This window comes from Cyprinodon tularosa, unplaced genomic scaffold (genome assembly GCF_016077235.1).
Source record: "Cyprinodon tularosa strain WSP-4 unplaced genomic scaffold, ASM1607723v1 ctg394, whole genome shotgun sequence".
In the NCBI taxonomy this organism is placed as follows: domain Eukaryota; kingdom Metazoa; phylum Chordata; class Actinopteri; order Cyprinodontiformes; family Cyprinodontidae; genus Cyprinodon; species Cyprinodon tularosa.
Genome location: NW_024039112.1, coordinates 945726 through 962954, shown reverse-complemented (window position 1 = coordinate 962954; position 17229 = coordinate 945726). Strand labels below are relative to the sequence as shown.

At 43.6% G+C, this 17229-nt stretch overlaps 1 protein-coding gene across 1 annotated transcript in view; it reads left to right on the top strand.

Annotated features, from left to right (window-relative positions):
- Positions 1-17229, top strand: part of col4a4 (collagen, type IV, alpha 4) — an 82010-nt gene that overhangs the window by 54817 nt on the left and 9964 nt on the right. Inside the window, exons 26-42 of the mRNA XM_038297686.1 lie at positions 537-605; positions 678-785; positions 861-929; positions 7610-7759; positions 8044-8205; positions 8343-8510; positions 8584-8727; positions 9131-9238; positions 11962-12140; positions 13017-13080; positions 13229-13303; positions 13581-13688; positions 13780-13887; positions 15971-16042; positions 16501-16629; positions 16709-16816; positions 16904-17059. Coding sequence (XP_038153614.1) covers positions 537-605; positions 678-785; positions 861-929; positions 7610-7759; positions 8044-8205; positions 8343-8510; positions 8584-8727; positions 9131-9238; positions 11962-12140; positions 13017-13080; positions 13229-13303; positions 13581-13688; positions 13780-13887; positions 15971-16042; positions 16501-16629; positions 16709-16816; positions 16904-17059 — 1977 coding nt within the window. The remainder of the gene's footprint in view (positions 1-536; positions 606-677; positions 786-860; positions 930-7609; positions 7760-8043; positions 8206-8342; positions 8511-8583; positions 8728-9130; positions 9239-11961; positions 12141-13016; positions 13081-13228; positions 13304-13580; positions 13689-13779; positions 13888-15970; positions 16043-16500; positions 16630-16708; positions 16817-16903; positions 17060-17229) is intronic.

The window sequence follows — 17229 nt, the reverse complement described above, 5'->3', positions numbered from 1 at the left end:
TGTTTTTTCAGATCTATTTTGGTGTTATGAATTGAGTTCTTTTTTAAATTACGTTTTAGAGATCACATTCTCTTCACTTCTGGAAGCGAGCTTACCTCTTGAGTGAGAAGGGAAGATGCATTTCTATTGGTCTGCAACAATATTTTTGTTGGTCAATGCACTTCAAGAGTACTGGGCTTGAAGTGCAGAGAATGCGCTGTGTAAAGCACATGTTGGGGAAAAAATGCAAATTGTAAACTCAATCTAAAAACTACAAATTTGAAAAATGTAAAATATTGAATAAAAAAAATTACTAATTTGAAACAATAGAATGTGAAAAAGGGATTTTTTGAAAAAGAAATCTGATTACATTAGGTTAAGAAAATTTTAATCGTTTCACCTCTGGAACGCATATTCTTCAACTTTCCATTTGCAAAATGTGTTCTTTGCTTGCAACAAGAATGGAACAAAATTCATTCCATACAGAGATTTTAAAGGAGGAAACCGTATAAAAAAAAAATCTATCCCTGAAAAGGCTGCTTTCCCTTTACCTGCAGGTGACAGTCCTCCCTGTATCCCTCAAATCCCTGGTCCCCAAGGGCAGAAGGGAGACCCTGGAATACCAGGTATGCATCATCTAAGACACCGATCTCCTCACCTTTAACTCCAACTTAATGCTTACCTGTCTCCCACTACAGGTTTCCCAGGTCCTCTGGGTCCTAAAGGTTATATAGGTTTTCCAGGACCGGATGGGCCTAAAGGAGATAAGGGACAGACTGGTCCTCCAGGAATGCCTGGCCTCAAAGGTGCCTCTATATTCAAGTCAAATACATTACACAACTGTCTCGTCTCTGAGCTGAGAGTTTCCTCTCCTCCTGCAGGAGCTAAAGGTTGTGATGGAGATCCTGGAGAAGAGGGAGACATGGGTTTGAGTTATGATGGAACTCCAGGTAAAAGCCAACATCAGCTGTGAAGACATACACTCAAAAACAGTCTTGAGAGTTTCAGTTTAACAGTTTCTGACATAAAGGAAGAACTTGTTTCCACGATTAGAGTAACCCCCAAATGCCTCCTTCTTTAAAAAACATTTTAGTTCAGTTCAGTTTACTTATTTAGCCTCAAATCATATGATGTCAACGCACTCGCCATGTTAAAACCTGTGCTTTAAAAATACAGAGCTTTTATACAAAAGAAACACAAAACCACTTATCTAGGACTACGTTCTATGTAAAGACTAGTTTCAGTTTTTACTTTATTTCTATAGTGCCAATTTACAACAACTCACCTCAAACTGCTTTACGGGGATAATTCTGACAGATTGTTTAAAGGTTTTCTATTTAAGGAAACCAGCTGATCTAGTAATTGACTTTGTAGGATACTCCTGGAAGAGTGCATGAAGTCAATAGACATGGTGCAGAGTCTGTTCAGCAATCCCTCACACTAAGCATGCACACAGTGACCGTGGACAGGGACCCCCCCCCCCCGAACAGGAAGAAACATCCTGCAGAACCAGGCTCAGTGTGAGCTGCTATCTCCCGAGACTGATTGAGGTTCACTGAAGCAGACATATAAGTGATCTTAGAACCAATGATCCATGACTACTTTCTATATTAGAAAAGGTAATGGTAAAAAGCTCCACAGGTAGATCTGCCAGAGAAAGAAATAGTTAAGCAGACAAGCTCTGAGCCCATTACACGTCAAAGAGAGCACATACAGTTAGTGGTTGATCTACCAAGTACAGCAGAATTACAGAACAGAGATAGAATGAAGCAGAATTACAGAAAGAGTGGTCCTTATGTCTCCTAGCAGCCCAAACCTACAGTAGCATAGCTCAGGATGACCAGAGCCTCTATTATCAAAAAGGGAAGTTTTAAGCCATTCCTTAAAAGTAGGGAGGGCTTAACATGGATTTTGATTATTTCAGTGAGAATTTGAAAATCTATTATGAATTTTACAGGTAGCCAAACAAGCTAAAGCAGACGAAATGGGATCTGTCTTTTTATTTTTGACCAGAACTTTGGCGGCAGCATTTTGGATAAGCTAAAGGCTTTTACTACAGTTTGTGGACTTTCTGTTGGTAAAGAATTACAATAGTGCTATGATGAGCTCTAAAGCCAGACTGAAACTCTTCAAAAAGTTCATTATGGTCTAAGTGGTCGCAAACTTGTTTGGCAACTACTTTCTCAAAAATTGTAGATAGGAAAGGAAGATTGGATATAGGTCTATAATTGATCAAGTCATATGGGTCAAGAGACAGTTTCTAAAGTAACGGTTTAATTACAGCAACCTTAAAAGCCTTTGGTACATATCCCTGTATCAGGGATAGATTAATTGCATCTAAAATGGATGAGGGGATCAAAGGGAATACATCTTTGAATAACATGGTTGGAACTGGATCTAACATACAAGCTGAAGGCTTAGATAAAGACGATAGTTTCACTAACTCGCTGACAATTATACTAGATTAAAACAGTCTAATCCCGGTTCAGCTTGTCCCAGATGCTGCCCCACCTTCCAGAGACAAACCAATCGTAGTTATAGAGCTAATGGTCTTATTTTTAATGAGATCCCATGAAATCATTATTGCTAAGAGCAGGTGAAATTGACGGTTCAACAGAGCTACGGCTCTGGGTGAGTTTCACAACTATATTACAAAGATATCTAGGATTATTCTTATTCTCCTCTATTAATGAGGAAAAATATGCTGTTCTTGCTTTACAAAGGGTCCTCTTTTACAGCAGTAAACTATTTTTCCAGACTAGATAGAATTCCCCTAGGCATGTAGAGTGCCATTTTCTCTCCAGTTTCCTAGCTTTTTATTTCAGTGCGTGCAGCTCTGCATTAAACCAGGGAGCCAGATTTCGATTTTTTTGTTTTACTTTTCAAAAGGGCTCCGTTGTCTAAGGCAGGACACAGAGAACTAGCAAACCCATCAACAAAATCATCAACCTGTTAAGAGGAATAAACTAAACTTTTGCCCTTTGCAGCACTGCTCAGCGACACAGAGGAGAGAGTGAAACAGGCTCTTTAAAATTTATAACTGCACTATCTGATTATGAACTGCTAGGGTAACTGCTTCTTTTTAACTCTGTTAAATCAATCCTGAAGTTTATTAAAAATTGGTCAGAGAGGACAGGGTTGTTAGGAAATACTAATATTCCTCATATTCAATGCCATATGCCAGCACAAGGTCCAACGTATGAAGATAAGAATGTGTGGGACTATTCACATTTTGAACCAAGCCAAATCATCTTAGATACAATTAAATGCTGCACTTAATTTATTGCCTTTGTCAGCATGAATGTTAAAATCCTCCACTATTGACCCGGTCAGTATTCAAATTCATATCAAATAGGAGCTCTGAAAACTCATCTCAAAATTCAGAGTAAGGACCTGATGAATGATACAAAGTTACAAAAAAAAGAGATTTTGTTGCTCTGCAATTTGGATGACGGAAAATAAGGGTTGAATGTTTAAAAGAGTTGTAGTTATTAATAGGGTTGATAATTGATAAGATTTTCACGATTCCGATTCCCTTATCAATTCTGTGAAACGTTTTGATTCCTTATCAATTCTCTTATCGATTCTTTGAAACAATGAACTTGGTAAGTGCAGGGTGACATTCGTTTACCTTAACCTGGGACATTCTATTTCTGCCTGCCTCGGCGAAAACAAAAGGCAGTGAACTGGGGCTCCCAGCCTCTGAGCCAGCCAGGCTACCCGTCTCATAACATTCATCTACAGGTGCTGGTCATAAAATTAGAATATCATGAAAAAGTAGATTGATTTCAGTAATTCCATTTAAAAAGTGAAACTTGTATATTATATTCATACATTACATACAAACTCATATATTTCAGATGTTTATTTTGTTTAATTTTGATGATTACAAATGACAACAAATGAAAATCTCAAATTCATCATATCAGAAAATTAGAATATTACTGAAGACCAATAAAAACAAAGGATTTATAGAAATGTTGGCCAACTGAAAAGTATGAACATGAAAAGTATGAGCATGTACAGCACTCAGTATTTAGTTGGGCCTCCTTTGGCCTGTATTACTGCAGCAATGCGGCGTGGCATGGAGTCGATCAGTCTGTGGCACTGCTCAGGTGTTATGATAGCCCAGGTTGCTCTAATAGTGGCTTTTAGCTCTTCTGAATTGTTGGGTCTGGTGTATTGCATCTTCTTCTTCACAATACCCCATAGATTTTCTATGGGGTTAAGGTCAGGAGAGTTTGCTGGCCAATTAAGAACAGGGATACCATGGTCCTTCAACCAGGTACTGGTAGCTTTGGCACTGTGTGCAGGTGCCAAGTCCTGTTGGAAAATGAAATCTGCATCTCCAAAAAGTTGGTCAGCTGCAGGAAGCATGAAGTGCTCTAAAACTTCCTGGTATGTGGCTGCGTTGACCCTGGCCCTCAGAAAACACAATGGACCAACACCAGCAGATGACATGGCACCCCAAACCATCACTGACTGTGGAAACTTTACACTGGACTTCAAGCAACGTGGATGAAGTGCCTCTCTTCTTTTCCTCCAGACTCTGGGACCTTGATTTCCAAAGGAAATGCAAAATTTACTTTCATCAGAGAACATGACTTTGGACCACTCACCAGCAGTCCAGTCCTGTTTCTCTTTAGCCCAGGCAAGACGCTTCTGACGCTGTCTGTGGTTCAAGAGTGGCTTGACACAAGGAATGCGACAGCAGAAACCCATGTCTTTCATACGTCTGTGTGTGGTGGTTCTTGAAGCACTCACTCCAGCTGCAGTCCACTCTTTGTGAATCTCCCCCACATTTTTGAATGGGTTTTGTTTCACAATCCTCTCCAGGGTTCGGTTATCTCTCTTGCTTGTACACTTTTTTCGACCACATCTTTTCCTTCCCTTCGCCTCTCTATTAATGTGCTTGGACACTGAGCTCTGTGAACAGCCAGCCTCTTTAGCGATGACCTTTTGTGTCTTGCCCTCCTTGTGCAAGGTGTCGATGGTCGTCTTTTGGACAACTGTCAAGTCAGCAGTCTTCCCCATGATTGTGTAGCCTATAGAACTAGACTGAAAGACCATTTAAAGGCTTTTGCAGGTGGTTTGAGTTAATTAGCTGATTAGAGTGTGGCACCAGGGGCCATCAATTTTGAACCTTTTCACAATATTCTAATTTTCTGATATGATGAATTTGAGATTTTCATTTGTTGTCATTTGTAATCATCAAAATTAAACAAAATAAACATCTGAAATATATGAGTTTGTATGTAATGTATGAATATAATATACAAGTTTCACTTTTTAAATGGAATTACCGAAATCAATCTACTTTTTCATGATATTCTAATTTTATGAACAGCACCTGTAAATCTAATGGAGAAGGCATCTATTTAATGAAAAAACCTTACTGTGCAATTACAGGAAAAAACTAATCTACCCCTGATTTAACGAGCGTCACCTTCCTCTCGCTTCCTGAACTTCAGAGCAACTTCGTAGCATGTTTAATAACCTCAAAGAGAGGTAGGAAATTGGTTTATTTCCAGAAATGGCATAATATTTACTAGGAAGCACATTAAGCACAGCCAGTGATATAAAACTAGCTGCTTACCACCAGAGTTGCCTTCCATGCTGGTCATAACTTTAGCGTTCGGAAGCATCAAAAACACGGCATTCATTAAAATGTATGACATGTTGTGTGTTTCTGCATGTTGGATGTATTTTCTCCCGCGGATGTAATTGCCACTTAACATCCAAACTTTCGATCGGGACGCCATTTTTTTTTTTTTATTGCTTTTCTAGACTTATGCCTGGTCACGTTGTGCTTACTTGCGTAAACGTGACATAACGTGACGAAAATAATGTGACGTAAGTCATGCTACCCAGCGCTAGGCTCTGGTGCTGCCTGGAACCATTAAGCAAACCATTATACGAGCTGCTAAACGGTGCCATGGAATTGGAACATACAGAACCGGTTCTGAACAGGAACCGGTTTTCGATTCCCATCCCTAATTATTAACTGATTTTGGAGTAATCAGTCAGTCAGAGTGAAAGTTTGTTGCTACTCTTCCTCGCCCAGAACGCGACTCTGCTTCCTGGCCTGCATCCTGGGTTGTCAGGGTTTTGGAGGGCTAATGAATTTGGCCAGTTTCCTAGAAAAGGACAGCTGCACCATCTAAAGTGCGATGGATGCTGTCTCTCCAAATCAGACCAGGTTTTCCCCAAAAAGATAACCTATTATTAATGTAGTCTATTTTGTTTTCAGCACACAACCTAGACAACCAGTTGAATGATGACTTGCGGCTAAACATGCCATTACTGGTGAGATCAGGAAGGGGACCAGAGACCAGAGTCTGACATTGTTTTGGCAAATTTACACACAGAAGCAACACTAATTTAAATGACCTCCGATCATTGTAACTGGGTGTCATTACCGCCTGCATGAATGACAGTCTAACTGTATTTAACCTTATCCTTAACCAGCAGTTTCAGGTAGGATTTGATGTCGCCTGGTCTTGCCCCCAGCAAACATTTGACTATGATCCCTGGGTTCTCTAATGCCAAGTTTCTGACTATGGAGCTGCCGACTGCCAGAGTGGGCTTTGCAGTGGGTGCGTCACTGAATTGGGAAAATTGGTAGCGTGGGCGGGTTTTGGAGGGAGAGAACCACGGCTACACTTTCCTCATACAGATACACACTCGCCTGGCTGCTCAGGCACTGTTGGAGTTGTCGGCTCCGGGCACTTAACAGAGGGCCCACTTTAACTCCTGGATTTTTAACAGCCAGAAGCCGGGGTTCTAACTGAACATCTGACACAGAGGGCAGGCGAGAGGACAGGAGGGTTTCAAAGAGTCAGAAAACAGTCAGGGAATAGACAGAGAGAGAGAGAGAAAAACCATAGCAATGCTAAGCTAGTGCTAGCCTAGGCTAGCTACCCCTCACTACCAGAAATAAAACCATGTTAAAGTGAAAGGTGCTCCGTAGAAAGGGGCAGCAGTAGAAGCTATGTTTTAAAGTGCTTCTAGACATTTACTTACTTAGATAGGCTACAGAGATATCACAGAAGAAACAAACTCAATTCAGACGGAGGTGGCCTGAACAGCACCAGAATGTAACTCAGCAGTCACAAGAGAAAGTGAAGACAATACGGCTCAGTAGTAACATCCTCTAGTGGCAGGGTGCTACTGCAGCATCAAAGGTGTTTATGAAAATACATATAAAGATGTAGCCATACTACCAGAGTATTACAGTACAGTACGGCCTCACACAAGATGTTTTACAAAGAATCATGTCCAAGATTTAGACTGCAAATCAAGAAAATTTTAGCTAGAAACTCATATAAATAAAGGTAATTGAATTTAATCATTAGCTTTGTGATATTCTCTGGATGTCTGGAGGCTTTTACACATATTTCTGTAGCAAATAAGACTAACTACCTTTCTTTTCCCCCGATACCTGACTCTTTGAGGAATGCTGGTGAAGATTCTCCGTCATCCGGGTCTAACTCAACTCAAACTCAACACTATTTCTGACATTTTGAATTGAAAAAGCTTCCTGGAAGAGAAACGAAATGTCTTTAAAACTTGTTAACAAAGTCGAGTGGATTGTTCTTTAACTTTTTTGGACTGACTCTTTGACCTTTAGGTTTTCCAGGAGCCCCAGGTCCCCCCGGACTCCCAGGACCAAGAGGAGATCATGCTTATGGCTGCCAGGGACCCCCAGGCCTGCCTGGACGACAGGGGTCTCCAGGGCATAAAGGAGTCCCTGGCTCCCCAGGGAATAAGGGAGGGCCAGGTATCTGAGATTAAGAGTTGTCTGTCTTCTCTCTATATTAAATCTCTACATAATGTTGGGAATTACTTCAGGTTTCATTTAATGGAGAAAAAATAAATTTGTTTATAAGATAAAAGAAAAAAAATACAATATTTACTTCATTTTACCTTTAAATGAAAATCCTATTCAATCTGCTAAAAACTGCTAATTTACGAGGAAATATCTATTATAAGTACAGTTTAAACCTACTGTAGTTTAAATTCATAAAATTTAGAAGAGGTGAATACTTTTACATGTTCCATTAGGTGTCCCAGGCTCTCCTGGGGACCCTGGAGTAAAGGGACAGAAAGGAAATGAAGGGGCCAAAGGTCAAAGAGGCCTCAAAGGACTTTCACTGGACCAATGTGATGCTGGACCTTCTGGTGAAATTGGCTTCCGGGGACCTCCGGGACCTGAAGGACATCAAGGTAAACCTTTATTTACAAAGACCCATAGTTAAAATTTTATCTTGTTTTTTATCCTACAGTTATTTTTCTTATTTTACAATATTTACTTTTTTCTACTTTTCTCTTATACTAAAACATTAAGCTGATTATATTTTTAGGTTGTCCTGGTCCAAAAGGTCTCAAAGGGGACAATGGTTATTCACAGGCTGGTCGTAAAGGTGCGCTTGGAGAAAATGGAGTTCCAGGTTTTCCTGGTGTACGGGGGCCACAGGGGCCACAAGGTCCTATTGGAAACGATGGCCAGCCAGGGCCCCTTGGTCAAAAAGGTAAGCTTCTACCACAGACACGATTAAGCTAGCATAATTCAGAAACAGGTACTTCACTGACATCCTGTGTTAGGTCTGATCGGGCCCCAGGGCTTTGAGGGACGACCAGGAATTCCAGGAAAAAAAGGCTCCATTGGTCCCCAAGGGAGGACAGGAGAGATGGGCCTGAGGGGACAAGATGGACCTCCGGGTTATGTGGGTTCAAAGGGGCAAAAAGGTATTTCAATTACGACATTTGATTTCTATCTAAATAAAGCCAGCTGAGTTCATTGAGTCATTGACTGCAATACATGCTCCTCCTGGATGGGTATGTAGAGATAGTAGATGTTCCCTTGCACTTTTTCATTGACTCTACAGCAAGCCCTTACCCTGAGTATGCATTCAGGGACAGTGGAAAGGAAAAACTCACTTTTAACAGGAAGAAACCTCCAATATAATCGAAGGTGTTCATTACAATAGGTATAAAGAGATTACTACTGTTGCAATACTACCAAAGAGTTTACAATACAGTACTGCCTCGCACAAGAGGCTCTACAATCATGTTCATGTTTTAGATTGCAGTATTATAAGTACTTTGCTGCTACAGATACTGCTGCAGTAAACACATGTTTTTCTTTTAGGTTGTGTAGGCAACCCAGGTCCTCCGGGGGATTGCAAAAGCATTCCCATAAACGGCCCACCAGGACCACAGGGACTGCCTGGCAGCATCGGATTTCCCGGACCACGAGGTTAGATCTACATTACAGCAGAATAGTCTGCCTTATGTTTGTCAAAAATAACTTGGATGAGATAAGACAAGAAAGGAGAAAGGCCTGCTGGTGGACCTGTCTGCTGTACAGGTCTGCTGGTGGACCTGTCTGCTGTACAGGTCTGCAGGTGGACCTGTCTGCTGTACAGGTCTGCTGGTGGACCTGTCTGCTGTACAGGTCTGCTGGTGGACCTGTCTGCTGTACAGGCCTGCTGGTGGACCTGTCTGCTGTACAGGCCTGCTGGTGGACCTGTCTGCTGTACAGGCCTGCTGGTGGACCACAGGTCTGCTGGTGGACCTGTCTGCTGTACAGGTCTGCTGGTGGACCTGTCTGCTGTACAGGTCTGCTGGTGGACCTGTCTGCTATACAGGTCTGCAGGTGGACCTGTCTGCTGTACAGGTCTGCTGGTGGACCACAGGTCTGCTGGTGGACCTGTCTGCTGTACAGGTCTGCTGGTGGACCTGTCTGCTGTACAGGTCTGCAGGTGGACCTGTCTGCTGTACAGGCCTGCTGGTGGACCACAGGTCTGCTGGTGGACCTGTCTGCTGTACAGGTCTGCTGGTGGACCTGTCTGCTATACAGGTCTGCAGGTGGACCTGTCTGCTGTACAGGTCTGCAGGTGGACCTGTCTGCTGTACAGGTCTGCTGGTGGACCTGTCTGCTATACAGGTCTGCAGGTGGACCTGTCTGCTGTACAGGTCTGCAGGTGGACCTGTCTGCTGTACAGGCCTGCTGGTGGACCACAGGTCTGCAGGTGGACCTGTCTGCTGTACAGGTCTGCTGGTGGACCTGTCTGCTATACAGGTCTGCAGGTGGACCTGTCTGCTGTACAGGTCTGCAGGTGGACCTGTCTGCTGTACAGGTCTGCTGGTGGACCTGTCTGCTATACAGGTCTGCAGGTGGACCTGTCTGCTGTACAGGTCTGCAGGTGGACCTGTCTGCTGTACAGGTCTGCTGGTGGACCTGTCTGCTGTACAGGTCTGCTGGTGGACCTGTCTGCTGTACAGGTCTGCAGGTGGACCTGTCTGCTGTACAGGCCTGCTGGTGGACCTGTCTGCTGTACAGGTCTGCTGGTGGACCACAGGTCTGCAGGTGGACCTGTCTGCTGTACAGGTCTGCTGGTGGACCTGTCTGCTATACAGGTCTGCAGGTGGACCTGTCTGCTGTACAGGTCTGCTGGTGGACCTGTCTGCTGTACAGGTCTGCTGGTGGACCACAGGTCTGCAGGTGGACCTGTCTGCTGTACAGGTCTGCTGGTGGACCTGTCTGCTATACAGGTCTGCAGGTGGACCTGTCTGCTGTACAGGTCTGCTGGTGGACCTGTCTGCTATACAGGTCTGCAGGTGGACCTGTCTGCTGTACAGGTCTGCTGGTGGACCACAGGTCTGCAGGTGGACCTGTCTGCTGTACAGGTCTGCTGGTGGACCTGTCTGCTATACAGGTCTGCAGGTGGACCTGTCTGCTGTACAGGCCTGCTGGTGGACCTGTCTGCTATACAGGTCTGCTGGTGGACCACAGGTCTGCTGGTGGACCTGTCTGCTATACAGGTCTCTAGGTGGACCTGTCTGCTGTACAGGCCTGCTGGTGGACCTGTCTGCTATACAGGTCTGCTGGTGGACCACAGGTCTGCTGGTGGACCTGTCTGCTGTACAGGTCTGCTGGTGGACCACAGGTCTGCTGGTGGACCTGTCTGATGTACAGGTCTGCTGGTGGACCTGTCTGCTGTACAGGTCTGCTGGTGGACCTGTCTGCTGTACAGGTCTGCTGGTGGACCTGTCTGCTGTACAGGTCTGCCGGTGGACCTGTACAAGTGTCTAACGAGACAGAAGTTGCCAAAAAGGTGTAGGTGTAATAAATACTGATATGAACAGTTTTATGTAAAACAGACCTAACACATTTTATACATGCAGATCTAACACCATTAGGGCCCAGAAATATCACAAGCATGAGTTCATTCTCCTTCTCTGCACTTTATTGCTTTCTATGCGCCTGTAAATTCTCTTCTACTAGTGTTTGGATGTCATGTCAACTTTTATCACTTTGCAAGTAGGACCAACCTGAGAAAGTAAACCACCTGTAATTTGCTGCTTTTCAGTTAATCCTGGAACTTGAGACAAGAATGTTTTATTTAGCAAAGCATCATCAATTTAATGGCATTGTTTAGAATCTGACCACATAAAACATTTAAAATGCAGGTGGAGAGTATTTAACATCTGTGTTTTAAATAAAACTGCTTCCTTCAGTATTTGTTACATATGTGCCTTTTTGGCAGAATTTTGACTTTGTAAAAAATGTTTAATACAATCGGTGTTAGTACTAAGTAATTACAAAGCAGAGATTTAAAGACTAATCTTAAATCAATCTTAATCAAACAAACATTTGAATCCTACTGCCCCAGATAAAACCACTTGTATGAGTATTTATTTCATGTTTGCACTTTTGTTCTATGTTAATAGTTGGCTGATGAGCTTTATTGCTCTGATGTTCATTGTACAGTGCTATTTACTTTAGGAACAAACTACCTGAAATCCTAAAATCCCTCATAATCTATGCAAAAATCCTAAAAAGCTCATACCATTTAGACACTTTAGCGTGATGCACATGGAGTACATGGCAAAGGTTTGATTATTCATATCCGACTTATTAGCACCAGCCTCATTCTGCATACCTATAACTGTGCTTTCCACCTTGTTTTTATCCAGGTTATAAAGGTTTTCAGGGTACTGATGGAAGGCCTGGATTTCCAGGCTCAAATGGACCTCCAGGTATTAGGGGATCCCAGGGTCCCAAAGGGCCACTAGGCAAAAAAGGGCTACCTGGATCCCCTGGATGTAAAGGACATATGGGATACAGCGGCTTCCCCGGGCAGAATGGAGAACCGGTAATATATGTGTAGTTATCTGATAGCAAAAGCTAAAAGGGGACACCTGTGTTGGATATCAGGGTGAGGTGACTGCCTTCAAAATTGAGGTGCTGCAAACGCCAGAAAAACTCAGACATTTTTCTTGTTCTGCACGTTGCAAAAACAAGAAAATACGTTGTTTTGCATCTGTACTTCAGAAGCTTAGCTGCCAAAGTCTGCCCCTCATTAGCAAACATCACTAAAGAACGATTCAGGGAACAGGGGAACGTAAAGTAGCGGAAAGACATAAGAGCTCAGAATGTGCTCTGGTGCTATTTAGAAAAACTGTAAACATCAGTAGAGAGTTGTGCTATGGGGGTAGCTACTCGATGAGGAGAATTTGGTGAGGAAATGCTGCAAGTGAGTAGAAAAGTGTTAGACCACTCAAGCCACTGCAGTTGGGTTGCACTACTACAGTGTTAAGCAGAAAGATACATCAGCCATCTCTGCTTTTCCAGCATAAACACGCCCATCTAAATTCTGCCCAATTACATTGCAGTTGTAGAGAACAAGAAGCAAGTCACCCTGATGCACTGATTTGATTTCATTTATACAATAGACTATCCATCCATACAATTTCCCTCATCATCCTGTTCTTACTCAGTATTATTGGTAGCATTGTATCATCAGGAAATGTCTGGTCCTGTAACATCCAGGGACTATTAATACTGGATAGGAGCTTTGTTTTTAGAAACTTGATTGGAATATCTAGAGGCAGATCATATAGTTCAGGGTCCACTAAGAGGCAAACTGATTTGTTTGTGTCCTTTATTTCTGTTAAACAAGCATTTAATTTTGTTCAAATAATTAAGATGTGTGTGGTGTAAAATAAATGTATATTACTTGTGTTTATAGGGAGACCCAGGATGTCCTGGAAACCCTGGAAATCCTGGTAATTCAGGATATCCTGGAGCTAAAGGTACCTGGAGACTGCTTTACCGTGACTCATAACAGTTCATTTAAATTTAAGCATGATGTGAATTATTAGTTTTTTATCCCACCTCTGAAATAAAGCAACATTTCATGTTTATGCTGCTTGTTGTTTAACATGTTTTTCTTCCTTTTAGGTGATATAGGGGAGTCTATTGGTGTTCATGGTCCACCGGGGGATACGGGACATTCTGGAAACATTGGATGTTCTGGTAACAATAATCTACTTTAATGATAATTTTGGTTCTTTAGGAAATATGTCAAAAAGACTCCTAATCTGTATTTGGTGCCTCCAGATTTGTAGCATTATAATATCAAGTTACGGCTACTGTCTGCCATTAAAACAGCTTTATATTGCAGGCTAGACCCTCCAAATGGTTAAATAACAACAGCTGTTTTATTTATGTTTTTTTCAGACATTTTAAAACTATTTTTGGAGATATTGGTGTGGTCAGCTAACAGGTTAAACTACTGATATTTACCTTGCAGGCCCCCCTGGCCCTCCAGGACAATCAGGACCTCTGGGCACTGATGGGGCCCCAGGACCAAAAGGATGCAAGGGACACAAAGGGTTTCCTGGAAGAACTGGTGAATCAGGTACAAAGTAAAATCTAAATTGGTGATAGTAGTGAAACCAAGAGGAACTTGGTTGAGGCTTACTTATTCAGAGAGTTTGTATTTTCTTTAGGGGTGGTTGGTCCTCCAGGTTGCAGAGGTCGGCAGGGGCCTCCAGGTTTTCCAGGTGCACCAGGAGCTAAAGGTGTTCAAGGACAAGATGGTTACACAGGACACAAAGGTAACAAATATTAAGATCGCAATATAAAATCAAAAAGATAAACTGTGTAGTGGTTTCCCCCTTCCCTTCCTGTTAGGGTTGGAATGGCTGCTATAACCATGAACCAGAAGGAACAACTTAATGAGACGATTGTTTCAAAGATTTAAAATAACTACTCGTACTCGTCGTCTCCCGCTTTATCCGGAACCGGGTCGCGGGGGCAGCAGACTAAGCAGAGACTCCCAGACTTCCCTCTCCGCAGACACCTCCTCCAGCTCTGCTGGAGGAAGCCCTAGGCGCTCCCAGGCCAGTCGAGAGACGTAGCCTCTCCAGCGTGTCCTGGGTTGTCCCCTGGGCCTCCTCCCAGTGGGAAGTGCCTGGAACACCTCCCAAGGGAGGCGTCCGGGGGGCATCCGAAGAAGATGTCCGAGCCACCTCAACTGACTCCTCTCGATGTGGAGGAGAACCGGTTCTACTCTGAGCCTCTCCCGAATGACCGAGCTTCTCACCCTATCTCTAAGGGAGAGCCCAGCCACCCTGCGGAGGAAGGTAATTTCAGCCGCTTGTATCCGGGATCTCGTTCTTTCGGTCATGATCCAAATTTCATGACCATAGGTGAGGGTAGGAACGTAGACCGAACGGTAAATTGAGAGCTTTGCCTTTGCAGCAGCCGCACCGATCCGTCTATCGATCTCCCGCTCCATTCTTCCCTCACTCGTGAACAGGACCCCAAGATACTTGAACTCCTCCACTTGAGGCAAGGACTCTCCTCCAACCTGAAGGGGACAAACCACCTTTTTCCGGTCGAGAACCATGGCCTCGGACTTGGAGGAGCTGATTCTCATCCCGGCCGCTTCACACTCGGCTGCGAACCGCCCCAGCGCACGCTGTAGGTCTTGGCAGGAGGGAGCCAGCAGAACTACATCATCCGCAAAAAGCAGGGACGAGATCCGCTGGTCCCCGAACCAGACCCCCTCCGGTCCTTGGCTGTGCCTAGAAATCCTGTCCATAAAAGTTATGAACAGGACCGGTGACAGAGGGCAGCCCTGTCGGAGTCCAACATGCACTGGGAACAGGTCCGACTTAATGCTGGCAATGCGAACCAGACTCCTGCTCCGCTTGTACAGAGAACGGATGGCCCCTAATAAAGGGACCCCGACTCCATACTCCTGGAGCACCCCCACAGGGCAGCACGAGGGACACGGTCGAATGCCTTCTCCAAGTCCACAAAACACATGTGGACTGGTTGGGCAAACTCCCAAGAACCCTCAAGCACCCTGCAGAGGGTGTAGAGCTGGTCCACTGTTCCACGGCCAGGAAGAAAACCACACTGCTCCTCCTGCAGCCGAGGTTCGACAATCAGCCGGACTCTCCTCTCCAGCACCCTGGCATAGGCCTTTCCGGGGAGGCTGAGAAGTGTGATTCCCCGATAGTTGGAACACACCCTCCGGTCCCCCTTCTTATGGAGGGGAACCACCACCCCAGTCTGCCAATCCAGGGGGACTGTTCCCGACCTCCACGCGATGCTGAATAGACGTGTCAACCATGACAGCCCAACAACATCCAGAGCTTTAAGATACTCAGGACGGATCTCGTCCACCCCCGAAGCCTTGCCACCGTGGAGTTTTTTGACCACCTCGGTGACTTCAGCCTGGGTGATGAACGAATCCAGAGGCCATGGAAAAAGACTTAAAATAACTATCAGAGCAATAAACCCGAGGATAGTAAATCATTTAGTTATTTGAATTTCAGTTCTGACCAATTAATCTTCTGTTCAGTTTATTCTACTGCAAACTAATCCTCTAAAAACATTTAAACCTTAATTAGAAACAAAGAAATTCACCCCAAATCTTAATATTATAATAATTATGGGTAATAATAATTATGTAAGTAACTTTTACTCGTATCTCAAGGATTTAATTATAAATCTATGTGAAACATTGAGAAAGATGGCTTGATTTTCTTCTGTTTGGCTCATGTTAGCAACTGTCTTCTAAAGGTAAAATGGCAATGGACAGAAAACATAGCCCTGTAGAACACCAAGGCCAGAATAATGGTTTCCACTGGTTGGATGTGTTCTTACATTAAATAAGTTTCTCCTCAGGAGCTCAAGGGCCACCAGGGCTTCATGGACTGGATGGGCTAAGTGGACGGAAAGGGGCCATGGGGATGAAAGGTATGAGGACCACAAAAAAAAAAAAAATTAAAACATTCTAGAAAGGCAGATAAAAGAAAGAAATAATTATGGTCAATATTCCAATGTGCTGGATGCTGTATGAATGTTGGCATTAAAAAAGCTCTAGAAAGCAACCAAAGCTACACTGGAAGAAACGTGAGGTGTGTCAGGTTGAAAGTTAACAATTTTTAGACATTCTCCCGATAAAGGTTCTAGAATTACATAAAAAAGTAGAGTTTATTCACCAAATATGGACCCAGACATTGTCCCAGTTCAAATTCTGTCCAGAACTTTGATGATACATAATAAAACATTTTACGGTTATATCTAAGACTTTGTGTCTTATACAGGAGCTCTAGACGCTGCAAACTGGCCAGATGTAATATGTATTGCTCTACGTTAGCTACAGGATAATCTGTGGTTTTACAGAATTTCCCTCAAATATGTGTTACCCTTAGGTCTGTGTGAGGGTGGTAATGGAGGTGAAAGAGGTCCTCCAGGACCTGCAGGTCCCCCAGGTCCTCCAGGTCCCCCTGGTACCTCCCAGAATGGACCAAGAGGACCCCCAGGTCCACAGGGACCCAGAGGTTTGCATGACTTGTCTTTTGAATAATAATAGTTTTTTCCTAACAAATCTGAAAGAATCAACTGTGTTTTTTCTTACAGGGCCTCTAGGTGGTTATGGACCACCAGGTCCACCTGGAGATGACTGTAGAAACCCAAATCCAGGGCCACCTGGGGATCCTGGTGCAGAGGGCCTGAAAGGAGACCCAGGTCAATCATAATGCTTTTCTGGTTTTATAACGAGGATTAAATGACATTTCATCTGAAGCGACACTCACATGGAAGTATTTTTTTTAGGTAACTATGGTGACCAAGGAGACCCAGGCCCAAGCTTTCCATTTCCTGGGGACATGGGAGACAATGGATGGCCGGGATACCAGGGTCCAAAAGGATCACAGGGATTTCCGGGGCCAGCAGGACCAAAAGGCAACCCTGGAAACCAAGGCTGTAAAGGTCAGACTTGGTCCTTTTTCTGAATTCAAACTCCTTATATCCAAAACCGTCAACATGGAAATTCTTATGGTAATACAGATGGATACATACAGTAGTTAAGGCTAAACGGACATATCGTATGAAAAAGTGAGAGGACTGTAAAAGATTTAGACATTTAATTAAGGAGAATG